The following is a 13,284-nucleotide window of genomic DNA, read 5'->3' on the forward strand; positions in this document are numbered from 1 at the left end:
TACAGCTCTCTTAAAGGTACACTATGTAATTTTTGACGCTCAGACTAGAGATTAATAAACAAAACTGCATTCATTTAGCGGAAGAACATTGTAGCTAGTGTTGCTTTCGTCAACGAAAATTATGACGAAATATTGTCGTCAACGAACCGTTATCACCTGACGAAAACGAGACGAGACTAGACGTAAATGCATGGTCATGTGACGATGACTAAAATACATGTATAATGCAATATCGTTGACGAATAAAAACGAGACTAAATGTGGTTTAAAAAAATAAAAACTATGCTAAAATGTCTCTTCATTTTCGTTGACCAAAACGAGACGAGACGAAATGTTATGACGTCACGACGAATGAGAGAGTTGTGCGTGAACCCATAGCTTTGTCGGCTTTAAATTCTGGATTGCGATCTGGTCACCCGATTATCAGCGAATTTAACAATATATTACTCCATTAGTTATTCTATTAAAATGTCCTATTGATGTATTTGACACATTCATAATCATTACTTTTGCCGGTTCTTTGTGACAGCTGCATGTTATTGGCAGCGTCTCTGGTTACATGAACACGTCACCGCATCAGCGCCAGAACATGGAGATTTTATTTTAGAGAATAATCGCACAACCTATTCGATATCCTATAATTAAATAAACTAATCGAATATCCAAAAATCGTGACTCATCCCTGCATGGAATCTCTGGTTTCTTTTCCCAAATCTTCACTCACGTCACGTCTCACCCATTTTCTAAAGGTATTATAAACGTTTCTTGGTTCGCTTTTAATTAGGCCTATTATATTCGTATTCTTTACTGTGGTAAAGTAGAAAAACGCTGTAGGACAGATGGCCTACATTTGTACTTGCATGTCAAATTCTTTTTAACACAGTTTGTGCTTGTTATATAGACATAGGGCGCGTCAAGTTTAGTTGTAAAGCGCGTTTCACACGCGCGGGTGATTTTTAGTTTCACTTTCTCTGGCAGCGCAATCTCAAACATAGCCTAAATATTTCGCCCTTGTGGAGGATAAAATTCGCTCTTCAAACCAATTTACATCAAGTAGAAAACACAAAGATATCATAAAGAGATCGATGGAGATCGATATCTTCGTGTTTTCCTGCGTCCCACATCCCTCTCAAAGCGCAGAGTGTATATCACGCGTCTTTGTGTGGAAATATAAAACGAGTTTTTTTTTAAATAACCCCCCAACCACCGCCGGTAGTTGGTCCATTACCGCGGTGGTAAAAAAAAAACCTGCCACCGTCACAGCCCTAAATATAGGCCTACTAAATAGCCTATAATAAGATAGCCTTGTTTGAAATTCTATATTGACTGGGTTAAATAGAATCACATTACTAAAAAGAGACTAAAATACAATTTTCATTGACTAAAACTAGACTAAAATGTCATCAGTTTTCGTCGACTAAAACTAGACTAAAATGTCATCAGTTTTCGTTGACTAAAACTAGACTAAAATGTCATCAGTTTTCGTCGACTAAAACTAGACTAGACTAAAAAGAGTATGAATGTGACTAAAACTAATAAAAACTAAAATGACAGCCTGACACAAAGACTAGACTAAAACTAAAATTAAAACAGGCTGCCAAAAACAACACTAATTGTAGCCGGAGCTACTTCTCTCTGTTTATGTCTATGAAGAGTCACGTCGAGACTTTTTTGCAGCTTTTGTTGTCCCGCCAGGGATAAAATATTCAGAATATAAACACTTATTATAGGCGTACCGTAATGATTCAGGATGAAACAAAAACACGGTTTGGAAGATAGACTCATTATGTATGCATTAAATCTTAGTGACTGGTTCATCTCTCAGGTCCACTCTCTCCACTCACAAGCTCTCCCAGTGAAGAGGAGAAACCTGACGCCATGCCCAACATTTCAGATGTCATGCTGCGCAAACTCAAACTGCACAGAGGTTTACCTGGCTGGTACGCTCATAAATCCATTATTTGAACATAGAAATATTAATTACCTACTAATAATATCCCCCCTCCCCCTTCTTTTTTGTTGCAGTGCACCTCCGCTCTCAGAGAAGGAAGTTGAGGTGTGTATATTCTTGAGTTTCGTATATAATTGTATATAGATTTATTTTAATTTTAAAAATGTCCAATTTTTACTCGACTCTTGTTAGTTTTTGACTCTGTATATAATAAAAGAAAATACAGTCCAGGGGTGCGGGAATCATTATGTTGTCATAACTGCATCACAGCTGCACTTGTTCAGGACAGTGTTGTGCAGAATGCGGCTGTTTTGATATGTAAGTGAAGGCCATGGCTGAGCCTGGCTTAGGACATGGCAATTTGATGGGCTTTAGTGAGTTCCTGTCCCCTGTGAGGAAACTAACATGCCTTTGTGAATACAATCTGCTCCCAGGATGACGCTAGTGAGGGTCAAGGGCTGGACGTACTTTCCTCTCTAATATTCAGACAATACTGGCTGTACTCCTGCCGCTCTCTTTGATCCTGACAGTAAAGTTCCCATGATATTAATGCTTTCCTTAGTCCTGCTCCAGTTCGCAAAAGCACAGCCTCTTGTAAAGTCAAGTTATTCATCTACCATGTGTATTAGAGAAGTCTGTGTATTAAACCCTACTAAATCGACAAATCAAATGTAAAAAGTTTAGGGTCTGTACAGTATTTAATTATTTTTGAAAGAAAGAAGGAAAGAAAAGTATCATTCTTTTCAGCAAGGACATTCAATTAAATTAAATCCTCATTAAATGGATCAAAAGTTTCCTCAAAAATATGGAAAAATTAAAAATATAACAGAAATGTTTCTTTAGCAGCAAATTATCATATTAGAATGATTTCTGAAGGATCATGTGACACTGAAGACTGGAATAATGATGCTGAAAATTCAGCTTTGCATCACAGGAATACATTACATTTTAAAATATATTCAAATAGAAAATAGTTATTTTACATTTTAACCATATATGACAATATTACTGTTTTTACTGTATTTTTTTTTATCAAATAAATGCAGCCTTGGTGAGACTTTTTCCAAAACATTAAAATAAACTGTACAGTAGTGTATTTTTCACAATAACTTTAATCATATTTCTTATATAATCTGTTCTCAGGTCATGTACCTGAATAGTGTTTATTATTATTATTATTATTATTATTATTACCCAAATATATATTCTATACATGCATATTAACATTTAAAGAAAAGCAACAGACAGTGGAAACATGGTGTTTAAATATAATTTTCAATGTAATTAAAAAATATATATTATTTCAGATAATTTTTCTCTGTACTTGCAGAGAATGCTCACCAAATGTTCATTCAAATTTTCTGGTAAAAACTTCTGATGACAAACTGAGCAGTCAAATGAGTTCATTAATGTGACTAAAGTCGATATCCTGTAAAATATAGACACATAACACTTCCTGAGAATGAATGTAAACTAGTTTTCTGTATGGCTTCTGCATTTATCTTTTCCATTGTGCCAGAGGCTTATTGACTTATAAACATGTGAAATGGCCATGTTTGTTGTCTTCTCCCTGCAGAATGCCTTTGTGCAGCTCTCCCTGGCATTCCGCAATGACAATTACACGCTGGAGTCGCGGCTGAAACAGGCGGAAAGGGAGCGCAACCTGACTGAGGAAAACGCGGAGAAGGAACTGGAAGAGTTTAAAGGCAGTCTCAAGGTCAGAGCTCAATGCAAACAGCCCACATAAACACACATGTTGGGAATTAACTGGAAAATAGCTTGATTTTTTTTTTTTGTCTGCATGCCATTCCAGAGCACTGTGTCAGTGTGGCAGAATGTTGAGCAGCGTGAGTTTTACCAGCAACTCTTAGAAACGATTGCCTTATTACATCGCCTGACAAACCGCCTCTCCAGCAGGGCTGAAATGGTGGGAGCCGTGCGGCAGGTGAGATGCTCAACATTCCAGTGTCATAACTTCATGTGAACTTCTAAAGCTGCGGTCACTTGAACCAAATTTCAGTGAAACTTTGGAGGCAAAAAAGCTCAGTTGTCAGTAGTGTAGCGATGAATGACACGCTACATTGATTATGGCCAAGCATGCGCCCTTAAAATAGCATATGAATAACATGCACAACGCGCCACTGACTTTAAACTATTTTTTCCTGGTCTGTGGCGGAATTGTTTTCTAAACCTGCAAAATAGCACCAGGGAACGTTTGCGCCGGAACACGCCTCCTGTTTGCGCTGAACCGCCCCTGGGAGCGCAAGTTTATTTCCTAATTTACCGACGTGCGTCTGTGGAGGGAAAAGTCTGCTGTGCGTCGGGTGCAAAATAGGAATGATACATGCGTCGGTGTACAAAATCAATTGCGCTGGGTGCAAGATAGGGCCCATTAAGTTCTGCTCATACTGTATAGTAGTCAATCCAAGCAGCTGCACTGACCAACATGAACATGAGTGAAATCTACATGAGGAACTTTTTCAACCTCACGCGAAACTCTCGATTCCACAGATTCCTATTGAAATGACTGGATTTTGCCCACGAGCAACAGTAAATGTGACCACACAATTTTCCCCTAAATGTGACCTGCAACTTTACCATTGCTCTAAAAAAATGTACGGGGCAAAATCCAGTTATTTAAATACGAATCTATGTGATCAGGAATATTGTGTGATGGTGTGGTCACATTTTGTGGATAAAAGTCAGTCATTCCAATAGGGATCCGCAAGACTGGGAGTTTCGCGTGAGGGCAAAAAAGTTCCCCACACAGATTAGTTGGTTGCACAAATTCACTGCTGTGACCATCAGAAAGCTGCTTGGTTTGAAAGGGACTTCTGTGTGAGCTGTGCTTTTTATGCAAAAGAGATTTTGGAGAAATTTTCCTTCAGAGTCTCTCTCGGCTGAAGTGCTCTTCATGTTTTCATGAGAAAACTATCCTCTGTCTTGGTGGAGGCACTAGATGGGAATGTTTATTTTCTGGCAGATAAGAGATGTTTGTGATAGATTTAGTTAAGTGTCATGCTTGCCCTTAGGTTAATGTGCAAGCTAAAGTAAACCAAGTTAACAGAGAAGGGCTCAGCGGTATGTCTGTTGCTAGTGGTGAGACTATTATGCCCTGCATGGGTTCACTGCAAGTATCATTACCTCAACTCACAATGCCTTGCTCTTACATCCCGAAACTTTATAGTGACTGATGATACAAATATTTTTGAGGGTGAATGATCATAGAATGAACATCTTATTAACACCCTCAAAAACTCGTCACATTTATTTTAACAAATGCATTTGAAGTCTACTTTTGCATAGTAGATTTGCATAGTAGAAAATGAGTGTGTGACACAGATTAAATATTTGATAATTTGCTCAACGTCATTTAAGACATGACCCTGAATTAACATCCTTGCTGGTCCAGCAACAACAATAGTCAGAGACCTAGCAACTACTATATCCTTTTTTGGGAGATAATCGTTTTATTTTAAGAATATCATTCTTGTTTCTTCCATAGAATAAAAAATAAAATGGCTAATTGTAAAATTTTACCTCATAATTCAGTTTTTTTTTTATTACAATTGCAAGTTTATATCTCTCAATTCTGACTTTTTCCCGCAATTTCGAGTTTAAATCTCGCAATTTTAACTTTATTTCTCACAATTGCGAGTTTATGTCTTGTAAAAAAAAATCTGAATTCTGAGATAAAGTCAGAGTTACCTTTTTTATTTTTCGACCAAAAATCCCAGAGTTCTGGAGATGCACAGTACCCAGTAGATTGTGCATATGATAATGTGCCTTTGCTTTGGCCGTGGCAGGAGAAGAGAATGAACAAGGCCACTGAGGTTATGATGCAGTACGTAGAGAATCTGAAGAGGACGTATGAGAAGGACCACGCTGAGCTGATGGAGTTCAAGAAACTCGCCAACCAAAACTCCAACCGCTGCTATGGGGGTTCAATAGACACTGGAGGTAAATGGAAATCATCCAGGGCTTCAAAACCACAGTTGTCTTGCCCCCAAAACATGCCTGCTCATGTTTCATATTTCACTTATGCATTTCGTACAGATGATGGTGTTCCACGTACATCAAGATCCATGTCTCTGCAAATGGGAAAGGTAGGCAGAAGTCTGTTCCTAAAGAATTCAAAAAGTCTGATGCCTTAGGAAAACTTTTCTTTCTAAGTTTTTTAAGTTTCTTCCAACTAGAACAGGAAGGTTTTTTTAATGGTCAATAGCTTTTGGTTTGCAATTAGATGTGCCTGCTAGTCAGATCAAGACAGTATTAGGAAGAACATTTTTATTCTAAAGGACATTTTATTGGATAAAAATTTGGATATGCCTCAAAGTACAAGATGACTTGTTAATAGTTTTATTATAGTATTAGTAATAGATATAGTAATAGTAATAGTAATCGTTTTATTCCGTTTTACACAGACGGTGAGACTATAAGTCATGTAGGAGGACTCGCATTACATTTTAAATAGGTACACTGCGATTCAAAAGTTTGGGCTCACTACGATTTTCGTAATGTTTTCTTAAAAAGATGACTCAACAAGTCTGCATTTATTGATCTAAATTACAGTAAAAACACTAATATTGTGAAATATTGATTCAATTAAATATTGGTACTAAACAACTGTATTCTATTTTAATATACACTGATCCAAAACATTATGACCAGTCACAGGTGAAGCGAATATTGTTGATCATCTCCTAACAAGGCTATATATTAAGGTCTGGGTGGATTAGATGGTAAGCAAACTATCGGTTCTCGTAATCAACGTGTTGGATGCAGGAGAAATGGGCAGGAATAAAGATCTGAGAAACTTTGACAAGGGACACATTGTTATGGCAAGGCAACTGGGTCAGAGTATTTCTGAAACAAGGCTTGTGTGTTGCTCCCGGTCAGCGGTGGTGAGAATTTACCAACAGTGATCCGAGGAGGAACAAACCACAAAACGGCGACAAGGCGTCTGGCGGCCGAGGCTCATTGATGCATGAGGGAAACGAAGGCTATCCCGAGCCAACAGAAGGTCTACTGTGGCACAAAATAAAAGTCACACAAAAGTTTAATGATGGTAATGGCAGGAATGTGTCACAACACACAGTGCATCTGCTGCGAATGGGGCTGTGTAGACCAATCAGAGTGCCTATGATAAACCCTGTCCACCAGCGAAAGCACCTACAGTTCCATTTTCTTTTACATCACATGGATGGCTGTGTAGGTGTGCGCTGTTTACCTGGGGAAGTGATGCATCAGGATGCACTGTGGGACGACAACAAGCCAGTGGAGGGAGTGTGATGCTCTTGTCAATGTTCTGCTGGGAACCCCTGGGTCGGCCATTCATTTGGACGTACATTTGGCACGTACCATCTATCTAAACATTGTTGCAGACCAGGTACACCCCTTCATGACAGTAGGCACGTTTCCATTACAGATTTGCGCAAAACTTTTGAGATTTTTGTCTACATATCGATAAAAAAACTATTGCGAAATGATGGCGTTTCCATTAACCGATGTTATGCGACTAAAACGTCATTTTTTCCTCTCGCGATAAGTCATTCCAAAAATCATGGCAACGGACGTTGGCGATGTATCACAGCCACGTACCGCACTAGACATTATTATTATTAATGGAAGGAAACACACTGGGCGTGTTATCCAAGCATTAATGGCAAGGAAAGACCCTTATACTGTGAGTGGCACATATGAGGTGTTTCTGGGTTTTTCTCACTCATTTCTGCTCCGAGGTCTTGATTGTGGCATTTCTTTGAGGTTTAGAATCCAGTATTTCTGTCATTCTTTTGTCTTTTATGAATTTAATAAAGAACTCCGTCTCATATTCTGTCCAAACACACCGCGCCTTCTAAGTCAGGTGACCAGTAAATGCACAAAAACTGTTTCCATTGCAGTTTTGCGAAATATTCCTTTTTCGAATTGCCTGAAAAACCACCTCATGCGAGCGTAAGAACTTTTTTGCGATGAATGGGAGTTTTTGCGAAATTGAAGTGTTTCCATTGGGCGTATTTTCAATTCGCAATTTCAATTTGCGCAATTTGAGGGGTAATGGAAACGCGGCTAATGATGTTTCCTGGAGGAAGTGAAGTCTTTCAGCAAGATAATGCACCCTACCACACTGCATTCATTGTTCAGGAATGGTTTGACGAACATGATGAAGAGTTCAAGGTGTTACCCTGGCCTCCAATTTCCCCAAATCTAAATCCAATTGAGCTTCTGTGGGATATGCTGGACCAACAAGTTTGATCCACGGCGGCTCCATCTCGCAGCATACAGGACATGAAGGATCTGTTGCTGATGTCTTGGTGTCAGAGACCACAGGACATCTTCAGGGCTCTTGTAGAGTCCAGGCCTCGGTGGGTCGGCGCTGTTTTGGCAGCACGCGGAGGACCAACAGCATATTAGACAGGTGGTCATACTGTTTTGGCTTATCGGTGTATGTTAAAATGTAATTTATTCCAGTGAAGCAAAGCTGAATTTTTCAGCATCATTACTCCAGTCTTCAGTGTCACATGATCCTTCAGAAATCATTCTAATATGATCATTTGCTGCTCAAACATTTCTTATTATCATCAATGTCCAACACTTGTGCTGCTTAATACTTTTTGTCATTTTTTTCAGGATTCTTAGATTAATAGAAATGATTTACAGTATTTGAAATAGAAATCTTTTGTAACAAATTAATTTTTAATAAAAAATTAAAAAACGTACTAACCCCAGACTGTTAAACGGTTATGTATATTTGATAAAAGTTATTTTGTTAACTTTAGGAGTACACTAGCTTATAGATAAATTTGAAAAAGTCCAACAAAAGTCCAGTTTTGGTTTCATGGGATCTTTAAGTTCTGTGGTTCATAGAAAATGTGGAGATTTACTTCTGTTAACAAGTACACTGATCTGAAGAACCTGTAATATTACACTTTTTAAATCTCTAAAAATATGATTGCTGAACCAAAGGGGCAGCAAACAACCATTGAAAATCCTTTATTTTTAATCATGTGCCAATAACATCAGATCAGAGAGGGAGAGAACGTGAGTAAACATGTTCATATGATGAAGTATTTAGGTTCAGAGAGTGTGTCTTTGTCTCTCTAAGGCTTTGCCCAGACGGAGAGTCAGTGTAGCTGTAGTTCCCAAGTTTAATCTGCTGAACATCCCGGGGCAGACGCCGGTCCCCTCTGGCCCTAATATGGCACCCGGTGCCCTTCCTGTGGTGGTGAGTCCTATCTCAAGCACACTGCCTCGTCAGCAGACACGTGTTATTAATGATGCCTTGTCTTTAAGTTCCCTACATGTGGCATATTATCAAGGTGAACATTTGAGGCCAAAGCCATTCATCAAAATGAGACTTCTTACTTGATTGTATTCTACTTTTGTTTTAAGTGTGAGGCAAACACCATTAAGAACGGCAGTTCGTCAGACCCTACACAGCAAGATGTGCCTGACAGACCGTAAGTCACTGCCTTTCTCGACTTTGCTGTCACATTCCCCACATGATCACACATTCATCAACCTCAGTTTCCTTAAAACAATGCATTAATTTGAGCCTTATCAAATTATTCGCGTCAGGAAAATGTTGCATGATTACATGTTGGATAGGAAGCCCATCTAAAGAAGCTTATTCACCTACACTCTTAAAAATAAAGGTTCCTGAAGGGAGAAGGGAGTTTTTTCAGAGATGCCACAGAACTATTTCAGGTTCTCCAGAGAACCTTGTGAATATGTGAATAAAAGCCTAAATTCAATCTGTTCATCACATAAAGCGATCGAGTCTCTTCAGAAAATTTGGACTAAACCACTCAATTCACATGGATTAGTTTTACTATCACTTTATGAACTTTTTGAAGCATTAAAATGGTAGTTGCGGAGCTGTCAATGGAGGGACAGAAAGCTCTCTGATTTGATCAAAAAGATCTTCATTTGTGTTCCGAAGACGAACGAAAGTCTTACGGGTTTGGAACGACATGAGGGTGAGTAAATAATGACAGAATTTTCATGTTTGGGTGAACCATGCCTTTAAGTGAATAGTTCTTAAAAGGATAATTTTATGTGAAGAACTTAATAATCTGAAGAACCTTTTTCCGCTCTAAAGAACCTTTTGTGCAATGGAAAGGTTCTTTATTAGCATCAGTGGTTCCATGAAGAACCCCCTTTTTGGAACCCTTATTTTTCAGAATGTTCTATGGAACCACAGATGCCAATAAAGAACCTTTATTTGCATAGCAAATGAAAGATTATACCTTACCCAACCTTCTCGTTTTTTTTTCTATGTGCTTAAAATAGCACACAAGAAGTCCCACAAAAGTCCCATCTGCAGTCAGTTTTACATCCTATTTTGTGATTAAATCTAAACATTTGGACAGGAACGTTTGACAAAAAGCAGTCATCAGTGTCCGACCATATTGTTTTAGTAAGAAAAGGTAAAGAGCTTGTCATATCCAAATGCTGGGTTTTAACTCAAAGACAGAAAGACAATAACAATCTGGTAAGATGCGTGCTATTCTAAACCGAGTGATGTTGAAAGACCTCCCAAAGGACGTTTAAACATTTCATGTCTCACCTTTGTCAGAGCTGCAGTGGTATGTGTGCCATGTGGCATTTAAGAATCTCCTTTAGGGCAGAGGTTATTTTTCTTATTACCTGTGGTTATGAGAGACTGAGAGAGCCAGTTGTGTTGTTCACACACATCTGCGTAATGGCAATTTTTTTATTGCGCCATCCCTGTCTTTCCTTTCCCATGTGAAACAAAGCAGTGGAAACCCTCTGACGGAGCAGGAAAGTGAAGCAACGCCAACCAAAGTTGTCTGCAGTCCAGAGAAGATTACGGAAGAGATCAAAGCCAAGATTGAAGAAGAAGCGTATAACAAAGGGTAACATGCTTGGTGTTTTAATCTGTGTGGATGCACAGCGACTAGTTACATATCATGCAGTTGCATAATTGTAAAACATTCTCTAGAAACAGTGCCATTTTTATCACTTGTTTTGAAAACCAAGGTTGGGTAAAATTGGGGACCACCATAGTAGGATGCTTCCTCCTCAATATTGATTGGTTGTCAGCAAATATGTGGGTTAAACTTTATTTCGATGGTGGAATTTAGACATTCCCCTTACAGAAAAAACACATGAACTTCACATGTGCAAAAACTCATGTGGTCACATGTGACCACATGCACGTGTGATTTTGCACATGTGAAATTTAACATGTAAAAACATGTGATTTGCACATGTGAAATATGTGGATCACATGTGTTTTGCACATGTGATTTTGCACATGTGAAATTTAACATGTAAAAACATGTGATTTGCACATGTGAAATATGTGGATCACATGTGAAACATGTGTTTTGCACATGGGAAATGTGTGCTTTTGGAACATTTACACATGTGATTACATGTGAAACACATGTGAAACCCATGTGATCACATGTGAAACCCATGTGAAACCCATGTGATCACATGTGAAACGTAAAATTTCCATGTGAAACCTATAATCACATGTGAAACCTATAATCACATGTGAAACCCATGAGATCACATGTGAAACCCATGAGATCACATGTGAAACCCATGTGAAACCCATGTGATCACATGTGAAACGTAAAATTTCCATGTGAAACCTATAATCACATGTGAAACCTATAATCACATGTGAAACCCATGAGATCACATGTGAAACCCATGAGATCACATGTGAAACCTATAATCACATGTGAAACCCATGAGATCACATGTGAAACCCATGAGATCACATGTGAAACCCATGAGATCACATGTGAAACCTATAATCACATGTGAAACCTATAATCACGTGAAACCCATGAGATCACATGTGAAACCCATGAGATCACATGTGAAACCTATAATCACATGTGAAATCCATGAGATCACATGTGAAACCTATGAGATCACATGTGAAACCTATGAGATCACATGTGAAACCTATAATCACATGTGAAATCCATGAGATCACATGTGAAACCTATGAGATCACATGTGAAACCTATAATCACATGTGAAACGTAAAATTCTCATGCGAGACCCGTGGAATAACATGTGAAACCCATCAACAATCTATGTTAAACCTACACCCCTTGTAAACCTGCAACTTCATGTGAAACCCATGTCAAATCATTAAGCAATATACCACAGAAAACAGTAGGCCTACCATGTTCTTTTGTAGGGCCTATAGCCATGTTTCCCAACATTAAAACAAATAATTCAAATTGAGCTTTTATTTCATTTCAAAATATGCAATACAAATTTAATGTTTAAAACAAAGCAAAACCAAATTAAAATTATACATAAAAAAAGCCTCTAAAACGATGATGTATAAGGGCGTGTGTGTGTGTATTGTGTGTTTGTGAACGTGTGTTGTCTCAGTCCTCTGTCTCCTTCAGCAGGCATCCTGTTTTGGGATAGAAAAACAATCAAAGATTAGGGCAGTGCAAACACTATCAGTCTATCCTGATAAACTACAATTTTCTTTCTTTTCTTTCTGGATTTCAGGATTGTATCTGTTAATGTCAAGTGATGACTGGTCTATGTATATTGGCTGTAGCCAAATATATAAACAAGCAGATCCTACAGCATGCCCTCTAGAAGGTTCTAAGGATTACACATTTATTAGTATCTTTGTAGGTTGGTTGGTGTTTTAACGGCATGTCAGCCAAGGTTCCTTGGCATGTAAGTTGAAATGCTATAAAAGAGCAATAAAAAAAAAAAAAACGTATATAAGGTCTTTAAAGTTTCCTTTGGATAAAAACCTTAAAATGGAGTTAGTGTCATCGGTATCTTAGCAATACCCAATCCTGTGCCCAATTATCAAGCATTTCTGAAGATCTTAATGAGTTGGTTCAATAAGTTCATAATGAGTTCATAATCGCATTAAGAACATGGATGTAAACGTGCTCTTATTCCCTAAAAGTGAAAGCAAAATGGTCCTAACTTTTGGCATCTGTCTCTTCATTAAAGTCCGCGTGAATCGGAAGTTGCAACCAACTTTATTTCAGTGTTGTGACGCATTTCCAAATGAAACGGAATATTGAACAGAGGGCAGGGTTTTTGCTTTAGCGCTCCTCCTCTCCATCTCTGCTCATAGCAGGCTAACAGTTGGAAGGGAGGGTTAAGGATGTTCAAACCCAACTCGTCAAACAGACATCATCAGAGAAGGGACGCCATTCCAGGGCGAAAGCAAATTTTCAGATTTTGATTAATGATTACCACGACAAACAATTTGTTTTCTGTGTATTAACTTAAACGGATTAATTGTTCACCTCAAGACAAAGTAATGTGCGCTAACAAAGTAAATAGGGTCCATTTTGATT

General features: G+C 38.3%; 1 protein-coding gene across 4 annotated transcripts in view; it reads left to right on the top strand.

Moving 5' to 3' along the window:
* Positions 1-13,284, top strand: part of mrvi1 (murine retrovirus integration site 1 homolog) — a 55,031-nt gene that overhangs the window by 33,264 nt on the left and 8,483 nt on the right. For 2 of the 4 annotated variants that reach the window (XM_081357501.1, XM_081357500.1), the window contains exons 14-22: positions 1,826-1,940; positions 2,026-2,056; positions 3,528-3,668; positions 3,765-3,896; positions 5,758-5,911; positions 6,008-6,057; positions 9,057-9,176; positions 9,344-9,411; positions 10,714-10,830. In XM_081357501.1, coding sequence (XP_081213627.1) covers positions 1,826-1,940; positions 2,026-2,056; positions 3,528-3,668; positions 3,765-3,896; positions 5,758-5,911; positions 6,008-6,057; positions 9,057-9,176; positions 9,344-9,411; positions 10,714-10,830 — 928 coding nt within the window. Of the gene's footprint in view, positions 1-1,825; positions 1,941-2,025; positions 2,057-3,527; positions 3,669-3,764; positions 3,897-5,757; positions 5,912-6,007; positions 6,058-9,056; positions 9,177-9,343; positions 9,412-10,710; positions 10,831-13,284 lie in introns of all 4 variants that reach the window. The other 2 variants (XM_081357499.1, XM_081357498.1) reach the window with 1 other exon arrangement.

Source organism: Scardinius erythrophthalmus, assembly GCF_964197995.2.
Source record: "Scardinius erythrophthalmus genome assembly, chromosome: 2".
NCBI classification, from domain to species: domain Eukaryota; kingdom Metazoa; phylum Chordata; class Actinopteri; order Cypriniformes; family Leuciscidae; genus Scardinius; species Scardinius erythrophthalmus.